This window comes from Balaenoptera acutorostrata, chromosome 8, assembly GCF_949987535.1.
Source record: "Balaenoptera acutorostrata chromosome 8, mBalAcu1.1, whole genome shotgun sequence".
NCBI lineage: Eukaryota > Metazoa > Chordata > Mammalia > Artiodactyla > Balaenopteridae > Balaenoptera > Balaenoptera acutorostrata.
Window position 1 is genome coordinate 59,867,614 of NC_080071.1, and position 23,222 is coordinate 59,890,835.

The following is a 23,222-nucleotide window of genomic DNA, read 5'->3' on the forward strand; positions in this document are numbered from 1 at the left end:
GAGCTGCATGGTGGTAAGGAAGGAATGGAAAGTCATTCAAGCAGGAGGCTTCCTAGACTGCTCTGAGTCTTTACAGAGCACGCTGGGATAATTAGTCTTTTCTCAGGCCATAATAGGTGCAGTGTTCTCCAAACGATGCAACATGGGTCCATAGTCACATCATTTATTACTTACACTGACTTTACATCAGCAACGTTACAAAAATGAAACTATATAAAAAGGTATATACTGAGAAGTCTTGCCTCCAATTATCCAATCAATATTTATTTAAAAGCTCTTTTTATTCAACTGAATTGTCACCTTTAGCATATACTATGGTACTGATACATGAATATGGATACAGAGAGGCCAGGATACGAAGTCCAGAAATAGACACAAATATATGCGGGAATTTATGTGAAAGGCTGAGAAAATGTAGAAAAGTGAAGAAAAAAAATTATGTTCATCCTCCCATTTGGATCTCTTAGGTAGCTTATCTTTGAGATATTACTGATTTTTCTTTAAAGTCTCTCTCTTCACTTACTGTTTTATCTCTTTTCATTTTCTTAGAAGGCGTTTCTTTGCAAACAGGAGCCGAAACTACTCTATTCTGAGCTTGAATCTGTTCGCTCAATATGACTTCATTAGTGTCCTCTTCATATTCCTGTGCAACCCCTTCATCGTCCTCCGAGTTGGAAGCAGAATATTCACTTTCACTGTCAGAATGAGACCTTGGAACTGTGTGGGGAGGAAGCAATTGGGAAAATTGGACAGTTTGACAAGAGAGGCATTGTGGGGTATTACGAAGAGCGTGGGCTTTGAAGTAAGATATTGTGACTTCTGGTTTTGTCATTACTTGCTGATGATTTCACCAGAGCTAGTTATGTAAGTTTTCTGAGCACCAGTTTCCTCACTTATCAAATGAGGCTACCAGTGTCTAATTTAATAAAGCATTGTGAAGATTACATTGAAATGCATGTAAAGCAACAAACAATGCCTAACACATAGGAAATGTGGCAGAAATTGTCAGTCATACCTAATACCATTCTCTTTCCTTCTTCCTTGCTAATAGAATTCATTGTAAAATGTGGCTATGTGCTCCACCCTAAGGGATAAACAATCACAGTAATTTAATTGTCTTTTCCTTTGCCAGATACGTGCTCTCTCAGCCTCCTTTGCAACTAGAGTTGGCTATGTAAACCTTTAACCAATGAAACTTGAGGGGAAATTTGCTGGAAGCTTCTGGGAAAGATTTTCCTCACTTATGGAAGGAAAGCCCCTTACTTATACCCATAGATTAAAGCTATGGAAGCCATTTTGCAATATAAAATATCAAAACTAAAGATGAAAAATGCCAGTGGCAAAGCGAAAAGATAGGAAGAACCTGTATCCCTCATGACACTGTTGAGTCACTACATCAACCGTGAACTGTGTATCTCTAGACTTATGATGTGAGATACTTCAGTGTCCATGGCTTAAGCCATTGTTATAGAATTTTCCATTGCTGCCTACTGAAAATGCCACCCTGATAGAGCACTCAATAAATGACAGCTACTACTTTAAGCACTACTAATACATACGCACAATCCATCCCATAGTAGATATAAGAATTATATTTTTAAACAAACCGTAGCCACCCCCACCACTCTCCAGAAATAATAAAGCTAGTTTTATAATCATAAAGTAAGGATAAAACTTACACTCAACAAAATAAGTATAAAACTATCATAAAAGGTTAACTTCCAAAATATGAATGAAATAATTTTAAGCAAATCACTCTTTATTTTGAAGAGCATATTTCAGAATATCCAGAGTCAGCATATAACAAATATAGATACTGAAAAAGAAAAAAAAAGGCTTGATTTTGTGGGCATACATAGCTTAGCAGATTCAGATTTACACTGATTGCTGCCCATGGTAGATGCAAGGGTTAGAAGTGGTAGGAGGTACCAGACAATGTCTTTACCCTATTTACATGAATACATCACACATGTTGATATATATTTGTTTGGTGGTGATTGAGAAGGAGAAGGAAGTTCACCTTCTCTCTAAAAAGGATTCTTCTGTGGGGTAAGGAGGAAACTTAAGATGTGGGATGTATTTGACATAAAATAATAATAATCAATTGCATATATCATCTTTTATTGCTTCAGATATACAATAATTTAGTGTTACAATTTTTATGTTGATTAAAAATGTATTATCAACTCTATACCTTGAAAAAAAAAAGGGCTACAGGGCATAGATTTAACAATGTTAGCTAACATTATTGTCAAGGGGTCAACCCCAAGAAAGGAGTTGACGTCTTTCAGAAATATAAAGGTCAAAAAGTCATTTGCCCCAAAGTTAAATATTTAAACCCCAAACCAGAGAGTTCCCTGGCAGTCCAGTGTTTAGGACTCAGCGCTTTCGCTGCCGTGGCCCGGGTTCAACCCCGGGCTGGGGAACTAAGATCCCACAAGCTACGTGGTGTGGCCAAAAAAACCCCCCCAAAACATAAAAAAAACCCAAAACCATTTATAATTTTCCCAAAGGCGGGAACCATGTCTGTTTACTTGGCTTTGTATAGTATTCAGTACAACTGTAAATATTTAAAATTGTTTCAATATATTGATAAAACTTCTAAATAAATCAACAGAACCATTTCTAAAACTGTCTCAGGCAAATAAACTAAAAAGCATGTTATTTTATTGAAGAATTTTAACTAACCTCAATATCCATTGACTATAATGTAAAGACATAGTGCTAAGTGTTATGAGTTAAAATATAAGATATAGTCCTTGCCCTTAAGGAATCTACAGCTTAATTGAAGACATGAACATATCCTTTCTTTCATGAAAAGAAATAGCAATAAGTAGTTATAATAATAAAAGGTAATAATAGCCAACACCTGTTAAGCACATACCAAGGTCAAGCACTACACTAAGCACTTTGACATCCTTTATTTCAATTAATCTCAAAATAACTCTGAGGCTGGTACCATTATTATCCCTATTTCGCAAATGAAAAAAATTGAGGCATAGAGAGGTCCCTGTAAGTGGCAGCCCAAAGATAAAAAGTAAACATTCTAAGACTAGAACCTGTATATTTAACCATTATTGCCTCTTGTTTAGATGCTTCTTTTTATAAAAACTCAGTGTAAAAAGAAATACACACCTATTAGTCTTTTCCTTAGCCCACGAGGTGCTGTTGACAGAAATTCACTTTTATCATTGTTCTGTTTAAAAATAAAAAAGCAATATAGTTTAAATAGTCAAATAATAATGATGACATGAAAATTAATGATGTCTCTGAGTCAAAGAAAGGCTAGAAAGGAAGAAAAATATTTTGTTTTCAATAGACATTAGAATCAGATGAGCTCCTTCCTAGACCTGGAAGACAACAATATATGAATTTGTTGCGGGGGGAGAGTATGACAACAAAAATGATACAACGAATTCCGAAGGATTCCTAGAGTGGTTCTAGAAGTTGTATTCCAGACACCTGCGAAGGATGCACTTCTATTATTATGTAAAGAAAAAGCTTATCAGCCTTTGAATCATTCTTCACCCACCAGATTAGAATATTTTTTCTAAAACAAGGTAATACTGTCCAGGGATGATGAGTAAGCAAGGAAATGGGACTCCTATACTTACTGCAGTGGGCCTTTCCATGTACGAGAAATTTACTGGTGTTAAAGTAGTCTGTGAGAAGGAGAGAAAAAAGATTTCTACTTTTTACTTCTGTATTTTTAATTTTTTAAACATTTTACAGAGTATAACGCACGTTTTTCTTTTCCTTACAGCATACAACACTTTAACACCATTCAATTTCTAGTACAATAAAATGCCTACTGGTGTATACATGACAACTTAACAGTACTGATAAAAAGATAAAGTACCCTGTGTTTTTTTGGCAACATGAAAATATGACAAAAAATTTAAGTCTGTTATCTTGTGATAAGTTGTGGGTGCTAGTTACAAATATTATAACTAAATTATGATTTGGGATATTAAGAATACTATTATAATAGGTGATCTGATCACCTACTGGGTTTATAAAGTATATCACAGTATATTTCAAACTTCTTTGGTCCAGATCCTTATACGGTTTTTTTTTACGTTTTGCCACCTTGATCCAGTACACATGTGCATATATAACTTAACCAAATTATAATTAAATAATACTTATAAAATAGAAATTTTCTAATTTATTCTATTTCATTTTTTTAAACTGTAGATCATGCCCTACTAAACTGATTTCAACACTGAGAGTTGAGACAACCTATATCCATATAGCTTAATTATCAGGTCTGAGAATATTTGTGTCAAAATAACCATTTCAGAAAATTCTTGCTCAAAAAGATAAGGCTATAAACTATTAAATAACTTCACTGTTTGCTACAGAAATTTCTGCAAACTAATTTATCTTGACAGTTTGCTCATTTGGGCAACCTATTTTCCCATCAGGACAACAGACTACTTACCAGGGCAAACAGCTAGCTTATCAAACATTCGTTTACTTATCAAAACTCAATTCAAGACCCTCTCCTCACTGTGTCCACTACTCCTAAAATACTATGCCATGAATTCTGTCTAATACAGATCAGTTCCCCATCTTGATACATGTGCCTTAAACCCCTCGAGTCCAGATCCCCAAGCCCTATACATATTCTCTCCTGAACTCCCCCTTCTAAGACAGTGCACTAAGACTCGCAGACTGATGTTCTCTTTTATTGTGGTATGTAAATATAATACCACTGACTAACAGGTTTTCTTATCGTCTCTTAGGGAATAAACAAGATCCACTAATGTGTTGTGATCCACAACTTGAAAAAGAATGCCAGAAGACCCAACACAGTCAAAAATAAATAAATTAAATTAAATTAAAAACAAACAAATGAACAAAAAAAACACCCAGGGATAGTTCTGACATAGAAAAGGCACAACAGGTGGGTCCAGAAGACCTAGCTTCATTTTCCAGCTTTTCTCCTTCCTAGTTTGGTGAACTTAGACAAGCCACTTCACCTCTGAGCCTCAGATTCTTTATCTGTAAGTTAGGTATTTAATTGGCAAATACCTATAAATGATAAAAGTATTATCTAAATTAAGAGATGAAATGGATATTTTTCATCATGTCTTAACTTTGTAACACTAAGGGTTTTCCTTGTTTTTACTCAATTGCTTACCTTCAACTGAACTTTGTCTGAAGCAGAATGCCCTAAAGAATGAAACAAAAAGCCATTACTTACTACAAATACTTCACTTTCCATAATAGCCTAGTTTCATTAAAAGCAAAGGTGCAGGTTCTACCCAGAAGCCACTACATATTATTGAATTCTCAATTAACTGCATCTCCACTAGAGGCTGAACTGTCACTATTAATTTTATGATTTCTCCCATTAATGACATTTCTGTAGCACTCATGTAACAAGAAAAAATGGAGTCCTTTTCATTGTTCATTATTTTTAAAGTACACTATTTAATCTAGTTAGAATGGGTCATTCAAAAACAACTGCTCCACAATTCTCCAAACTATAAGACTTCCAAATCCCCAAAACCCTATTTCCAATAGTATTTGCCAAAGCAAATCTTCCACAAACATTTGGCTAACTCAAGCAAATGACAACAGGATTTAAGACTGTTTCTAGTTGGCCCTGTCAACCTGTACAACTTCAACCCACACAGATCTTTTCCCCTTTTATTGATAGCTAAATATGGGTATGCTAAAGCACACAGGTTGGGGTACTAACTGCATTTACTGAATGAATTTTCAGAACAGAAAAGAAGAAAATATATAAAAATGCACTTAGACAAGAAAAAAAAGTAACATACTATAACTTTGAAGCACCTATGAAAACTCTCTTTAAAGAAGTGAAGTAAAATCTTACCCTTGCTACACTGAGGAATGTCTATGGTAATTTCAGGATCACTCTTCAAATTGGATGAAACACTTTTTCTTGGTGTTTTTGCTAGTTCTGAAGCTGTAAACAGACAAAAGAAATATATTAAAAAAAACTTTTAATGGACAACAGTAGATTAAGAGGGGAAATAGCCTTATTTCACTTACATAAATTTAAAAAAATAAGAAACCTGCTGCTTCTAATATCAGAAAGATAAATAAACCTAGCCATGTTAAGAGTACTACTGCTTTCACCTTTACTCACTGTGTTCCAAGCATCTTCCAAGTCTTCCTTCAGTTATCCACAGGTCTCGCAAAAAAATACAAATAAAGAGCTAACTTTAACCTCGCTGCTTTCTCCAATTATCACACACTCTCCCTCTCTCTTCTCCATTGACAGGTTTATACTCCTTCCATTTCTTTACCATATATATTCGAGGCACATCTTTGCTAACAGTTAAGAAAGAATGGCCAGAAAGTGGGATCTAAAATCAACTGAAGGGCTTCCCTGGTCGCGCAGTGGTTGAGAATCCGCCTGCCAATGCAGGGGACACGGGTTCGAGCCCTGGTCTGGGAGGATCCCACATGCCGCGGAGCAACTAGGCCCGTGAGCCACAATTACTGAGCCTGCGCGTCTGGAGCCTGTGCTCCGCAACAAGAGAGGCCGCGATAGTGAGAGGCCCGCGCACAGCGATGAAGAGTGGCCCCCGCTCGCCGCAACTAGAGAAAGCCCTCACACAGAAATGAGGACCCAACACAGCCAAAATAAATAAATAAATAAATAAATTAAAATCAACTGAAAACTGTGTATATTTAAAATTATACTTTTAAAGCTCTTAAGTCTCCCATAAAATGTGGTTTATTTTATTACTTGTGCCTAAAACCCTAACACATATTAATAATGTATAAAATATGATATAGCACTGAACAGATAACATTTCATTTTCATTAATATTTATTTATTTATTCATTTATTTGGCTGGGCCGGGTCTTAGTTGTGGCACGGGGGATCTTTAGCTGCGGCATGCAAACTCTTAGTTGCAGCATGCACATGGGATCTAGTTCCCTGACCAGGAATCGAACCCAGGCCCCCTGCATTGGGAGTACGGAGTCTTAGCCACTGGACCACCAGGGAAGTCCCAGATGGCATTTCTTCAACTGAGCATCAGATGAAATAATTGGCTTCTGAACAGAAGGGGCCAGGACTTCCCTGGTGGCGCAGTGGTTAAGAATCTTCCTGCCAATGCAGGGGACATGGGTTTGAGCCCTGGTACGGGAAGATCCCACATGCCACGGAGCAACTAAGCCCATGCGCCACAACTGCTGAGCCTGTGCCCTAGAGCCCGTGAGCCACAACTATTGAGCCTGCATGCCATAACTACTGAAGCCCGCGCACCTAGAGCCCGTGCTCAAGAGAAGCACTGCAATGAGAAACCCACGAACTGCAACGAAGAGTAGCCTCCGCTCGCCGCAACTAAAGAAAGCCTGCACGCAGCAACAAAGACCCAACACAGTCAAAAATAAATAAATAAATAAATTTACTTTTAAAAAAGGGGGCCATTTAAAATGAAAAATACAATGTTTATCTTTAAAGATGCTCACATTCTCACACTGTGATAGGCATATGGGAATTGAGTCTAACTGAAGGAAGAGATTTACATTTCCCCAATTAACATACACTAAGAACACTGTTCACTGAGAACACTATTTAAGTTCTCTTCCATCTTTTCTTTTTTTTTTAAAGACAAAGTATAGTTGAATTGTGTAAATTAAGCCACTTTACTGACTCAAACTCTTTTTAACCTATTTCACACAGCTTTATCCAATCTTGGAACTGACCCAAGATATTCATGACAGTCCCTACAAATGCACTGGTTTCTTTTTTCTTAACCTCCTTGATCTTCTGTATCATTCATTACAGTTTTTTATATCTTTCTTTGAAATTGTTCCTCCATCTGGGTTTCATAGTATTAGCCTGGTCCCTGCCTACTGTTGGTAGTTATTCCATCTCTACTTCACTGCCCTCATCCTCCCAAGCATTCTAACCTGCAGGTACCTAAAGCTCAGGCGTTGGCCTTCTCTTTATACCAGAAAAATATGCCATGTTTGGATTAAAGGCTGTTGATCCACAGGATAGGAAAAAAACCTTCACATCAACAAAAAGCCACAAAAGTACAAAGTAACTTAGCTGACATCATTTTGGTTTTATATTGAAACAAAAATTCTCTGCTTTTAAATAACTTTAAACTACAAAAGGAGAAAGGAAGAAAAAGGAAGAATTGAAGAGGAAAGGAAACAAGAGACAGTCATCCATGTATGGATATTAATTTCAATAATAAAAAATTGGGGCAAATATTTTATTTAATTTTCTAATTCATTTGTATTATATTTCATACAACAACTGGTCTGCAACATATTAGAAATTTTAAAATAAAACTCCTCTTTGCCTAATAATAACTTCTCATCAGGTTATTATCTGATCCTATCTATCCAATCTAGTTTCAATTTCCTTAAATTCATCTCTTTCTCGAAGCTGGTCAAACTCCTTACTGTCCTTGCCCTTTCTATGTGGTAATTCTACCTTTGCTCTTTCTTTGCATTTACTTACTCATCCTGGACGTGTTCTCTGTGTTTTACAAAGCCTTCCAATCTAACTCTTGCTCTATTTCTAGCCCTATATCTTGGTTAGTCCAATTATATTTAATCATCTTTTATACTCAGAGTAATATATGATTTTCTGACAGATCATAACTTATTTTAAAATATTAAGGCATTCTATTTTATTGATATATTTAGATGTAAACACAATTAGCAAAAATACTTAATAAGTCAAAGAGCAACATAACTAAACACAGGTCCTAACTAAACACAGATTTTGGAAAGTATGATCAGTCTTAAACTATCCAGAAAACTATCTTTTCATGACTATATTTCTTTCAGATCTGATGACAGAAATGCCCATCATAACAATACTTAAGTTCCTCACAGCACATACAGATATGAGACATGTATCACTGCAGTTATGTGCATGTTGACTATCCACTCAGGGAACTTCTATTTGATACTCCAGTGAGGTTCCATTTTTCTTTCCACTATTAGTTCTCCTTCTCCAATGCTTCTCTGTCCTTAGGGTTTCACTTTGGCCTTGGTGTCTATCTGATCTTTCCTCTAGTAATTATATTAGCATTTTCCTCTGGTGTCCCAGAGATCCTATACAGAATTCAGTCATTTTTACAGATCAAAAATTTTTTAATTTTTTTTAAAATTTATTTATTTTTCATTGAAGTATAGTTGATTTAAGGTGTTGTGTTAGTTCCAGGTGTACAGCAAAGTGATTCCATTTTTTTCAGATTCTTTTCCCATATAGGTTATCACAAAATATCAAGTATAGTTCCCTGTGCTATACAGTAAGTAGATCCTTGCTGTTTATCTATATTCTATATAGTAGTGTGTATCTGTTAATCCCAGACTCCTAATTTAAACCTCCCCTCACTTTTCCTTTGGTAACCATAAGTGTGTTTTCTAGGTCTGTGAGTCTATTTCTGTTTTGTAAATAAGTTCATTTGTATCAAAAACTTTTTAAATTTCTTTATGTAGATAATAAACTCTAAGAAACACATCAATTAGTGTAAATTATTGTACGTACCATGTTAGGTTCAAAATTAATGATGCATATAATATTATACCTTTCAGAAAAACTGAATTTTGCAAATGCTTAAATTGTATTATGTTCAGAAACACAGGTCTTATAATTACTTCTTTTATGTCCCTCATCAGTGTCAACACTCAACAAGTGTGACATTCATTTGACTTTGAATGTTTAAATGATCACTGGCTACAATGACTGCATAAAAATACACCACTTAAGACACATATATAGATGTTCTATAATTATAGATTATAAGTCCTCTTGTACAACGACTACATTTTGCCAGGTAGTTAATTATTATTCCCTTGCTCTTAACTTTTTGGTATTCCCAAACTTCCATATACTTATGGACGTCCTTAATTTTAAAGTGCTTTCACATGTTATTTCCTTTCCTCAAAGCTTTCAAAACTGATGACCCCTCATGCCACAGGATCCAAGAATAGTGCCACCTGAATTTTTAAAAAGAATTAAATTGCCAGTTTAATTTTAATGTTATATATAATTTATTTAAGTTTAGTTCTCTGAAAATCAGTAATTCATGTGTAATTAGTATAAGTGGTAACCTGGGTAAGAAAAATTTTAGAACAGCCCATTCCTAACAATTTTACATAAATAATTTTCTATAATACGAACAACTCTTTTCTTCTACATACAGTGTAAAACTCTTATTCAATAAATTCAGAATATCTCTGTGTGACTTAAGTCACTCGTTTACGTAACAAAAATTTGTTAAGAGCCTATGCTAGATGTTGTGGGAAGGAAACTAAGACAGGGTCTCTACTATAACCTTAGAACCTAGCTAAGAACAGAAGACATCTGAGCATGAAAAAAACTAATAACTTTAAGTATGCTTGAAAATAAAATAACATCTCTCATTCATTCTTTTAGTGAATGCAATGGGGTGATAACAGTGGGAAATGTGGTTAAATACACCTTCTTAGAAAAGGTGAATAGTGATTACAGAAGTCAGAAAAGCAACATACCTAATTTAGCCATCTTTTCAGGGTGTTTTCTATTCTGAAAAGAATAAACTTTATTCCCACCATCTGTAGCAGAGCCATTTTTCAAGGATTCTGAAAGAAAAATGCAACATACATTTAGGAAAAATGGGTGAGGTTAATTAATAGGAAAAAAAAGACAGAATTTTAACAAAAACTTAGGATTTGTACCCCTCACTGTCTTGCATAAATGTTTAACAATACATATTTATAAATAAGATATTTAAAATACACAGTAGACTATGATACTGTTTATATAAATTTTAAAACACAGAAAACATGTTATTCACAGATACACAAAAATATATAAACAAACACAACAACAATAAAAAGCCCACTAAAAAACACTCCAGATATGCATTCAATTCATGATAGAAGTTGCCCCTGAGGAGGGAGAACAAAAGGAACTTTATTAGTTATGCTTCTTTCTTTTTTTTTATAAATTTATTTATTTTATTTTTGGCTGCGTTGGGTCTTCATTGCTGCATGCGGGCTTTCTCTAGTTGTGGCGAGCAGGGGCTACTCTTCATTGTGGTGCATGGGCTTCTCATTGCAGTGGCTTCTCTTGTTGCAGAGCATGCGCTCTAGGAGCGCGGGCTCAGAAGTTGTGGCTCGTGGGCTCCAGTCCACAGGTTCAGTAGTTGTGGCGCATGGACTTAGTTGCTCAGCGGCATGTGGGATCTTCCTGGACTAGGGCTCAAACCCATGTCCCCTGCATTGGCAGGCAGATTCTTAACCACTGCGCAACCAGGGAAGCCCTGAGGTTGAGATTTAAACAGTTGTTATATGATAGAAGTTCTCTTACTCTCAACTAAGACCCTGACTTAATTTCATTCTTTAATCCTCCCTTTAAATAACAACTGCTACCTACAACATACTGGACACTCATGGCTATTAGTCTACTTGCTATCACAGTGATTCTCAAAATGTAGTCTGGGGCTTCCCTGGTGGTGCAGTGGTTGAGAATCTGCCTGCCAGTGCAGGGGACACGGGTTCGAGCCCTGGTCTGGGAGGATCCCACATGCCGCGGAGCAACTGGGCCCGTGAGCCACAATTACTGAGCCTGCGTGTCTGGAGCTGGTGCTCCGCAACAGGAGAGGCCATGATAGTGAAAGGCCTACGCACCGCGATGAAGAGTGGCCCCCGCTTGCCGCAACTAGAGAAAGCCCTCGCACAGAAACAAAGACCCAACACAGCCAAAAATAAAATAAATAAATAAAATTAAAAAAAAAAAATGTAGTCTGTTGCAGGGTGGCGGGTAGGGCGTCTCTGAGGTCCCTGAGGCTGAAACTGTTTCATAGTAACACTAAGACAAGATCTGACTTTCAGACCCTCAATCATGAGTGTATGTTGAGGTAATCCAGAAACTACATGATGTGTGGTGACATCACCATCCTGTCAGCTAACAGAATGCGTGAGCAGATATGAAAATCCAGCTGTTGTCTATTTGGTCAGACATTAAAGAGATTTGCAAAAATGTAAAACTATGCCCTCTTCAATAATTTTTTGAAATAGATGTTTTTCATCAAAATACATGTAATTTATGTTAACATGTAATGGGTTTATTATTGTGCCAAACTTTTTAAAAATTTTGTCTGCATTGGGTCTTCATTGCTGCCAGTGGGCTTTCTCTACTTGTGGTGAGCAGGTGCTACTCTTTGTGGCGGTGTGCAGTTTTCTCACTGTGGTGGCTTCTCTTTGTTGCAGAGCATGGGCTCTAGGCATGTGGGCTTCAGCAGTTGCAGCACGTGGGCTCAGTAGTTGTGGCACACAGGCCCTAGAGCGTGTGGGCTTCAGTAGTTGTGGCACACAGGCTCAGTAGTTGCGGCCCGTGGGCTCTAGAGCACAGGCTCAGTAGTTGTGACGCACGGGCTTAGTTGACCCGTGGCATGTGGGATCTTCCCGGACGAGGGATTGAACCTGCATCCCCTGCACTGGCAGGCAGATTCTTAACCACTGTGATGTCAGGGAAGTCCCCAAACTTTTAATGAGTTTATTAAAGTGCCAAACTTTTCCAAAGTCAGTGTTTGCTCCCTTTACTGCTTAAGAGTTCCCATTGGTGTGTATATGCACGAACACTTGGTATTATCTAAACTCCTTAATCTTTGCCAATCTAGTGGGTACAAAATGAATTTCACGGGCAAAAGCATTTTAATTTCCTTTCCCTAGTCACTAATGAAGCTTAACACCTTTTTACGGGTTTCTTATTTCCAGAAGAAGAAATATCTTCTCTATCCTGTGTCTTGTCTTTTCACTTCTTGATAATGTCATTTGATGAAGAGAAGTACTGAATTTTTAAAAAACAGACTTTATTTTTTAGAGCAGTTTTAGGTTCACAACCAACTCAAGTGGAAGGTACAGAGATTTCCCATGTATCTCCTGCCCTACATATCCACAGCCTCCCCCCATTATCAATATCTCACACCAGAATGGTACATTTGTAAAACAACAAACAAAATGAATAAATGATTAAAATTAAAACAAACAAACAAACAAAAAACAGAGTGGTACATTTGTTAGAATCGATGAACCTATGTTGACACTTCATTATCATCCAGAGTCCATAGTTTACATTATGGTTTACTCTTGCTGTTGTACATTCTATAGGTTTTGACAAAAGTATGATGACATGTATCCATCATTATAGTATCATACAGAATGGATTCACTGCCTTAAAAATCCTCTGTACTCCATCTATTCATCCCTTCCTTACCCCTGACCCTTGGCAACCAATGTCTTTTTTTACTGTCTGTATAGTTTTGCCTTTTCCAGAATGTCATAGAGTTGGAATCATACAGTTATGTAGCCTTTTCAGATTGACTTCTTTCATTTAGCAATATGCATTTAAGGCTCCTCCATGTCTTTTCATAGATTGATAACTTACTATTTTTTTTTAGCATTGAATAATATCCCACTGCATGGATGTATCAGTTTATTTATCCTTGGTTGACTTCTTGGTTGCTTCTAAGCCTTGGCAATTATGAACAAAGCTGCTACAAACATCTGTGTGTGCAAGTTTTTGGGTGGACAAAAGATTTCAACTCATTTGAGTAAATACGAAGGAACACAACTGCTAAGTCACATGGTAAGAATATGTTTAGTTTGTAATAAACTGCCAAACTGTCTTCCAAGGAGCTGTACCATTTTGCATTCCCACTAGTAGTAAATGGGTTCCTGTTACTCCACATCTCTGTCAGCATTTGGTGTTCTCAATATTTTGGATTTTGGCCATTCTTTTTTTTTTTTTAAGTTTTTTTTTGGATGTGGACCAGTTTTTTTAGTCTTTATTGTATTTGTTACAATATTGCTTCTGTTTTCTGTTTTGGTTTTCTGGCTGTGAGCCATGTGGGATCTTAGCTCCCCGACCGGGGATCGAACCCGTACCCCCCACACTGGAAGGTGAAGTCTTAACCACTAGACCGCCAGGGAAGTCCTGGATTTTGGCCATTCTAATAGATGTGTAGTGGTATCCCACTGTTGCCTAAATTTGCAATTCCTTAATGACATATAATGTTGAACATCTTTTCATATGCTTATCTGCCATCTGTGTATCTTCTTTGGTGAGATGTCCAGGTCCTTTGCCCATTTTTTAATCAGGTTGTTCATTTTCTTACTGTTGAGTTTTAAGAGCTCTTTGTATATTTTGGTTAACAGTTCTTTAATAGATATGTCTTTTGCTATATTTTCTCCTAGCTGTGGTTTGTCTTCTTGAGAAGTTCTGAATTTTAATTAGTTTGTCAATCTTTTCTTTTGATTACACATTTTTAAAGAAATTCTTCTATAATTAAGACCAAAGCCATATTCTCCTATATTTTCTTGTAAAAGCATTTATAATTTGCTTTTCATGTGTAGATCTTTAATTAAGGTAATTAAGTTGTTTATGATGGCAGTTAGGAATCCAATTTCTTTTTTTCATAAGGATACTCAATTGTTCCAACACTATTTATTGACCAGTTCATCCTTAGCCTAGTGATCTGCAATGCTACCTCTATCATATATCTATAATATGCACATATGGATAAGTCTGTTTATGGAGAACTTGTTACTGTAATTATGTAAATTAAATGTTTGGCACACAGACAAAATATGAATAAAAAATATCAAGTAGTTTCTATGTAAACTAAATTAAATGCTTTAGAAAGACTTGATAAAAGTTATTAACTAAAACAACTGATTTCAAATTAGGTATGGATGAGAAACCATAAAAGATGTAAAAAAAAATTGAAAAACATAAAAGCACACTACTTTCAGACTGCATGAGAAGTGTCTTTAAATGATCTATCTAATGGAAGGAAATAAAACTTGAAATCCTAGATAATACATTATGGATATGCTATCTAAAAAAACCCAAAACCAGAACAAAAAGGTGCTGCTGTTCTTCAGCCAGCTGACTGGCAAATTTATATTTAAAGAAAAGACAATGATACATAAATATCTACATATATGTTTATATGTAAAACAAAATGTTTACAGTATATAATTATTTTTATGATTTCCTTGTTCTGATATTTTGATAAACTGACCAATTAACAATGGCTCTAATCACACTGGCCAACAGGGACTTAGTATAATACATAAATAAAACTTTTTAATAGTTTTAAAATTACTCAAAATAGGGCTTCCCTGGTGGCGCAGTGGTTGAGAATCTGCCTGCTAATGCAGGGGACACGGGTTCGAGCCCTGGCCTGGGAAGATCCCACATGCCACAGAGCGGCTGGGCCCGTGAGCCACAACTGCTGAGCCTGCGCGTCTGGAGCCTGTGCTCCGCAACGAGAGAGGCCCGCGCATCGCGATGAAGAGTGGCCCCCGCTTGCCACAACTGGAGAAAGCCCTCGCACAGAAACGAAGACCCAACACAGCCAAAATCAATCAATCAATCAATCAATCAAAACATATGCATCTGATTCAAGATCCTCATTAAAAAAAAAAAAAAAAAAAAATTACTCAAAATAGACAATACCAAAATAACTATGAACATACAATTCACAGAAGAAGTTAAAATGGCTAATAAATAAAAGAAAAAATGTTTAATGCTGATGAGGGATCTTAATACTAGCTGATACAATCTTCCTAGAAAGTAATTTAGCAATATGTAAGCCTTATAAAGTTCATTTACTTTTTTTTTAAATTAAGTTCATATACTTTCACCAGTAATTCTATTTGAGGAATCTCTGATGAAAAAAATAAGACATCTGAACAAAGATTTATGTTCAAGGGTAATCACTACTACATTAGTTATAATAATAAAAACTTAGAAATAATTCAGAAGTCTAACAGAGGAAACTATGTATTATTTATAGGTTAGAATATATTATTATTCAGTTATTAGAGTTTTTTTTGTCCAGAGAATAATCTCTAAGAATTTAACAGTATGTTAAATTTAGAAAGAAATAACACTACTACTTCACACACATTGGGATGGCTATTATTAAAAAAACAACAACAACAGAAACAACATGTGTTGGTGAGAATGTGGAGAAACTGAAACCCTTGTGCATTGTTGGTGGAAATGCAAAATGATGTAGTTGCTATGGAAAACAGTACGGTGGTTCCTAAAAAAATTAAAAATAGAATTACCATACGATCCAGCAATTCCACTTCTGGGAAATTCCCAAAAGAATTCAAATCAAGATCTCACAGAGATATTTGTACACCCATGTTCCTAGGAGCATTATTACACTGTACAGCAAAGTGAATCAGCTACATATACATATAGCCTCTCTTTTTTGGATTTCCTTCCCATTTAGGTCACCACAGAGCACTGAGTAGAGTTCCCTGTGCTATACAGTATGTTCTCATTAGTTTCACAATAGCCAAAAGGCTGAAGCAACCCAAATGTCCATCAACAGATAAACAGATAAACAAAATGTGGTATATACATACAATGCAATATTACTCAGCCTTGAAAAGGAAGGAAATTCAAAAAAAAAAAAGGAAGGTAACTCTGACACTTGCTAAACATGGATGAACCTTGAGGACATTATGCTAAGTGAAATAAGGCAAACACAAAAAGAAAAATAGTGTACAATTCCACTTATATGAGGTACCTAGAGTAGTCAAATTCACAGAGTCAAAGGAAGTAGAATGGTGGCTTCCAGGGGCTGGGGGGAGGGGGGACTGGGCAGTTGTTTAATTGAGTACAGAATTTCAGTTCTGTAAGATGAAAATAGTTCTAGAGATCGGTTGTAAAATAATGTGAATATACTTAATACTGAACTATATACTTAAAAATGGTTAAGATGGTAAATTTTATATTAATGTATATCTTACCACAATATTTTCTTACCACAATTTTAAAAAATAGATTTTTAATTTAACCACAATTAAAAATCTGACATCACCCTTAAGTTCAAAAATGGAACTCTGAATAAGGCTAAATTAAAAATACTATGGATTAGGACTTCCCTGGTGGCACAATGCTTAAGAATCCTCCTGCCAATGCAGGGGACACAGGTTCGAGCACTGGTCTGGGACGATCCCACATGCCGCAGAGCAACTAAGCCTGTGGGCCATAACTACTGAGCCTGCACTCTAGAGCCCGCGAGTCAAAACTACTGAAGCCTGCACGCCTAGAGTTCGTGCTCTGTAAAAAGAGAAGCCACTGCAATGACAAGCCCATGCACCACAAGGAAGAGTAGCCCCTGCTCGCCGCAACTAGAGAAAGCCCGCACACAGCAATGAAGACCCAACGCAGCCAAAAATAAATAAATAAATTTTTAAAAATACTATGGATAGACCACATATTTGTCTCAGAATTTTCTAACAGCCAACTTATAATCAATTAAAGAATTATTCTGTTCATAAAATTAAAAAACAAATCAATTGTTTAAGAGAAGCATATTAAGACAAATTGCTCTTGAGGACACCTGTCTGATTGGGGGAGAACTTTCGGAAAACCTTCTGTTTAATGCCTGAGATCACCTAGCACCTCCATGCAATGATTTTTCACCAGAGTGAATGGATTAATAGAATATAAGAGTTATGCCAGGTATGTCAAGATATGTGTTGCTTATTAAGAAGCAGCTTATACTTCAATAGTAAGTAAAGGGATTGATTAATAAAGTATTTAAAGGTCCTTGTTGAAAAGTTTTTTTCCTTTTAAATATTCCCTAAGATTCTTTGTGAAATGTCTCTTTCTGTTTTAAAAGTAATGCTTATCGGGACTTCCCTGGTGGTCCAGTGGTTAAGACTCAGTGCTTCCACTGCAGGGGACACAGGTTCGATCCCTGGTTGGAGAACTAAGTAAGATGTGTGGCCAAAAAAAAAAAAAAAAAAATCCTTATTGTCTTCTGTTTGTAATTAAGGATTAGGCAGAAGCTTATTGTTCAGTATCTCAAAGTTAAAGAAGATGGTAATAGATGTCACCTTTTCTTCCCTAAAGAAAACATTAAAAGAAAACTAAGAGGGCTTCCCTGGTGGTGCAGTGGTTGAGAGTCTGCCTGCCAATGCAGGGGACACGGGTTCGAGCCCTGGTCTGGGAAGATCCCACATGCTGCGGAGCAACTGGGCCCATGAGCCACAATTACTGAGCCTGCGCGTCTGGAGCTTGTGCTCTGCAACAAGAGGGGTCGCGATGGTGAGAAGCCCGCGCACCGCAATGAAGAGTGGCCCCCGCTTGCCACAACTGGAGAAAGCCCTCGCACAGAAACGAAGACCCAACACAGCCATAAATAAATAAATAAATAGGGCTTCCCTGGTGGCGCAGTGGTTAAGAATCCACCTGCTAATGCAGGGGACACGGGTTCGAGCCCTGGTACGGGAAGATCCCACATAAAAATAAATAAATAAATAAATAAATAAATAAATAAAAACACACATTAAAAAAAAAAAAGAAAACTAAGAAAACTCTCCTTCCTACACCTTATCTGAAACACCACTCTCCACCTCATACACATTTTGGCAAATAAGAAAAAACAAAGCAAAACAGGAAAAGTCACGTTTGCAAGACTTAACTGTAAGTTACGGGCTCCTCTGTCGTACATGCCCATAGCCAAATGAACAGCCCCATTTCCTGGACTCGAGACAAACTTATGTGTGTGCATGCATGTGCAGACAGACAGATACACACCAAACTGTCAACAGGTCCATGTTCTTTTTTTAAAAATTAATTAATTTATTTATTTTTGGCTGCGCCAACGCTTCTTCGTTGGCTGCGTCTTCGTTGCTGCGCGTGGGCTTTCCCTAGTTGCAGCGAGTGGGGGCTACTCTTCCCTGCAGTGAGTGGGCTTCTCACTGTAGTGGCTTCTCTTATTGCGGAGCACGGGCTCTAGGCGTGCGGGCCTCAGTAGTTGCGGTGCACGGGCTCAGTAGTTGTGGCTCGCGGGCTCTAGAGCGCAGGCTCAGTAGTTGCGGCGCACAGGCTTAGTTGCTCCGCAGCATGTGGGATCTTCCTGGATCGGGCTCAAACCCGTCTCCCCTGCATTGGCAGGTGGATTCTTTTTTTTTTTTCAGTTTACTTTTTTTTTTTTTGATGGAGTATAATTGCTTTACAATGTTGTATTAGTTTCTGCTGTACAACGAAGTGGATCAGCTCTATGCATACATATATCCCCTCCCTCTTGGACCTCCCTCCCACCCGCACACCCCCCAATCCCACCCATCTAGGTCATCACAGAGCACCGAGCTGAGCTCCCTGTGCTATACAGCAGGTTCCCACCAGCCATCTATTTTATGCGTGGTAGTGTATATATGTCACTCTTAATCTCCCAGTTCATCCCACCCTCCCCTTCCCCTCTGTGTCTACATGTCCGTTCTCTACATCTGTGTCTCTATTCCTGCCCTGCAAATAGGTTCATCTGTACCATTTTTCTAGATTCCACATATATGCGTTAATATACGATATTTGTTTTTCCCTTTCTGACTTACTTCAGTCTGTATGACAGACTCTATGAACTTTTAAGAGACCACAGGTTAAACAACCACAAAAACAGCCTGGCCTTATCCAGTAAAGTTGAAGACACCCATATCTTATGACCCTGAAATTCCACTACTTGGGATATATTCTAGAAAAACTAGTACGTGTGTATACCAGGATAGATATATATTCATAGCAACATTGTTATGACTGATAGCTAAATGGCAGGTAGATTCTTAACCACTGCGCCGCCAGGTAAGTCCCAGGTCCATGTTCTTAAAGCATGCATTCTCAACAGGAATAATACTGCTCCTGATGCAACGGAAATGGCTCTTGGTGGGAGGAGGGGGAGTGTGGAAAACATCTTAGATATTGCAATGGTCTGTTGCCCTCCAAAGAATCTTAGTACATAAAGAGACATACAGCATATATGTAGTATTAAAATTTCATGGGTGGGGGGGTGATAAGGAGAAAAAGTCTAGAAAGGTTCCTTAGGGGATAATAATTTTAAAAAGATTGAGAAATACAGCTTTAAAGCAAAGTTCCCCAACCAGTGTGCAGAAATTAAAGACATGGGTTACAGGTGTGCTGAGTATTGATCCTCTCAGGCCTCTGAGGATGCAGTCAGGGCCTGCAAAGGGGGTGGGAACAGGGGTCAGAAGCCCAAGGCATTTATCCTCGGTCTGGAGCATTTTCCTCTTTTCTTTTTTCTTTCTTTTTCTTTGGCTGCACCAGGGATTGAACCTGGACCACAGCAGTAAAAGCGCCAAGTCCTAACCACTGGACCGCCAGGGAAATCCCAAATTTTCCGCTTTATTTCAGTGTGCCTCCAAATATCATTTGCTGTGGGTGCCGTTACGAGAAAAAGGTTGGAAGCACTGAGTTTCTACTACAGATATGTGTTACCATTACAGTAAGAAACTATTTTAAAGAAAACACTTAGAAAAAATATTTTTTTCAATGTCTTCTTAGGTCTAACACAATAGTCAAGAATCGAAAGTTCTATTCAGAATATGCCCTAAGGGCTTCCCTGGTGGTGCCCGTGGTTAAGAATCTGCCTGCTAACGCAGGGGACACGGGTTCGAGCCCTGGTCTGGGAAGATCCCACATGCCGCAGAGCAACTAAGCCCATGCGCCACAACTACTGAGCCTGCGCCCTAGAGCCTGTGAGCCACAACTACTGAACCCGCGTGCCGCAACTACTGAAGCCCGCATGCCTACAGCCCATGCTCCACAACAAGAGAAGCCACCACAATGAGAAGCCCGTGCACGGCAACAAAGAGTAGCCCCCGCTCGCCACAACTAGAGAAAGCTTGCGTGCAGCAACGAAGACCCAACACAGCCAAAAATAAATAAATAAATAAACAAATAAATAAATAACAAGAATATGCTCTGTCCAGTAAGCCTGCTGAGGGACAATGGTTGTTTTGTATATCATATCATTTAACACTGGGAACAAATCCAGAAGCAGTATCACTCAAGAGGTGACAAAAAGGTTGGGAGTAGTCACAGTGGCCATTTATAAGTCAAATATGAGAGAGTAAAAGATACGTACGTACATGAGGGAGACAGGTGGCATAGAGAGAACAGAATTGATGCACAGAGATGACATGAGGGAGACCACGAAATATGTGAAAGCAAAGTCCCTCATTTCTTAACATGCTCCCAGCTCCAATGCCCCTAGTGCCCAACAATACTGATTTTGTTCCTTGATCTTTATTTTTTTAAGTCAACTGAAGTATGTCTATTCTCCTTACACCCTAATATAAATCTGTGCTCTTTGAGCACTAAGTAAATTATAATTCAAGACTAAGATTTTTTAAGCACAATCTGGCAGGAATCCGGCTTAGGTGTAAAAAAACATAACACTAGTATGCCTAGGTTGGAACACATTACTTCTTGGAATCTTCCTTCTAACTATTTCTGTAAAGAAGATCAAGGTAATAATAAAGTGACTTGCTTTATGAAATTACTTCAAATTAGTTAAAAGTACAGCTATCTTAAAAAAATAACTTTAGAGTGCTTGGTCTGTAGACCATCTTTCTAAAAATATTTAAGCACCAGACTGGTTTTTTTTTAAAAAAAAAAAACAAAAGTACTATGTATAGATTAAAAAACCTACAGTAGAAACTCAGTGCTTCCAACCTTTCCAACTGTAGAGAAAAAATCTGAAGCAATGCTCTTCTTTTTTTTTTTAAATTTATTTATTTTATTTATTTATTTTTGGCTGTGTTGGATCTTCGTTGCTGGGCACAGGCTTTCTCCAGTTGCAGTGAGTAGGGGCTACTTTTGGCTGCGGTGCGTGGGCTTCTCATTGTGGTGGTTTCTCTTGTTGTGGAGCACGGGCTCTAGGTGCACGGGCTCAGTAGTTGTGGCTCATGGGCTCTAGAGTGCAGGCTCAGTAGTTGTGGCACACAGGCTTAGTTGTTCCACGGCACGTGGGATCTTCCTGGACCAGGGCTTGAACCCATGTCCCCTGCATTGGCAGGCGGATTCTTAACCACTGCGCCACCAGGGAAGCCCTGAAGCAATGCTCTTCTGATGAGAAATAAAATAATATAGCACACCACACAAAAAGTTTTGGAGGTGGATGATGGTGATGGTAGCACATTATGAATGTATTTAATATAACTGGACTGTACACTTAAAAATGGTAAAGATGGTAAATTTTATGTTATGGGTATATTACAATTTAAAAAACTGGGAAAGGGACTTCCCTGGTGGTCCACTGGGTAAGACTGTGTGCTCCCAGTGCAGGGGGCCCGGGTTCGATCCCTCGTCAGGGAACTAGATCCCACATGCCGCAACTTAGAGTCCACATGCCACAACCAAGAAGTCCGCATGCCGCAACTAAGAGCCCACATGCCACAACGAGGATCCTGCATGCCGCAACTAAGACCTGGCGCAGCCAAAATAAATAAATAAATATTAAAAAAAAAATTGGGAAAAAAATTGTAGCACAATGTTGCCTAACCTACCAGACTACCTTTATGTATCCTGCAAAGCAATTTCGGCCACCCACAGAAATATGAGCGTACACTCCCAACTCCAACAACCACCACCCCCCTAACCCCACAAATACCTTGAACATGGCGTCCTAAAACTTCCACATAGTTCTGATCTTTTAAAACTTCCTGGTCATCTTCCTCCAAATCATATTCTGGCTTCTTTATTATTTTTTTTGTGTTGACCAAAAGCTGGGCTCGCTCCTTTTTTATTTTAGCTCCTATAAGAACATCCAAAGAATTAGAACATGACAGGTATAAATTCTTTCTAAACACTACATTTAAATAAATAAACTATACTATTACATAGTCATTACTTAAAAGCTGGAAAAAAATTCAGTGTTTTCTCTTTGATTCAAGTACAGATCTCTCTTCCACAGTTTATAAGTTAAAAAAACAAAACCTTGAAATTATATATTTTGGGGGGTCAAAATAACTACATTTTAATTACAATGGGTGGTTATCACTTACCACCACTACTAAGCATTTCACATTAGATGAGGCTTTATTATTTTTAATTTTCAAAACATTTTGAATGGAATAAACTAAAAATTAAGATTTATTTGCAGTCTTACTAGATCAAATATTCTGTGCTGTATTTTCAAAATAGAAGATTAAATTATTTTTAAAGTGAAATAATACATAATCATTATATGAGCATCCCTTCAATTGTATAATCATTCAGTACCTCCTTCTCTATCAAGAATGTGATTAAGAACATCATCATCTCCCACAAACTGAACCTCCAGCATCTTGTCTTCCTTTGATTCCAGCTTGCTCATCATTGCCAACCTAAACAAAAGCAATAAAGCACTCAAAAGTGATGAAAAATTCATATCAACAGCCAAATAAACATT

General features: G+C 37.5%; 1 protein-coding gene across 1 annotated transcript in view; it reads right to left on the reverse strand.

The window, feature by feature from the left end:
• Positions 1–23,222, reverse strand: part of ORC2 (origin recognition complex subunit 2) — a 51,200-nt gene that overhangs the window by 23,709 nt on the left and 4,269 nt on the right. Inside the window, exons 3-9 of the mRNA XM_007190498.2 lie at positions 23,054–23,157; positions 22,443–22,586; positions 10,492–10,581; positions 5,849–5,941; positions 5,147–5,178; positions 3,136–3,196; positions 524–717 (exon numbers count right to left, since the gene is read on the reverse strand). Of these exons, the coding sequence (XP_007190560.1) occupies positions 524–717; positions 3,136–3,196; positions 5,147–5,178; positions 5,849–5,941; positions 10,492–10,581; positions 22,443–22,586; positions 23,054–23,150 (711 nt within the window). The 5' untranslated portion in view covers positions 23,151–23,157. The remainder of the gene's footprint in view (positions 1–523; positions 718–3,135; positions 3,197–5,146; positions 5,179–5,848; positions 5,942–10,491; positions 10,582–22,442; positions 22,587–23,053; positions 23,158–23,222) is intronic.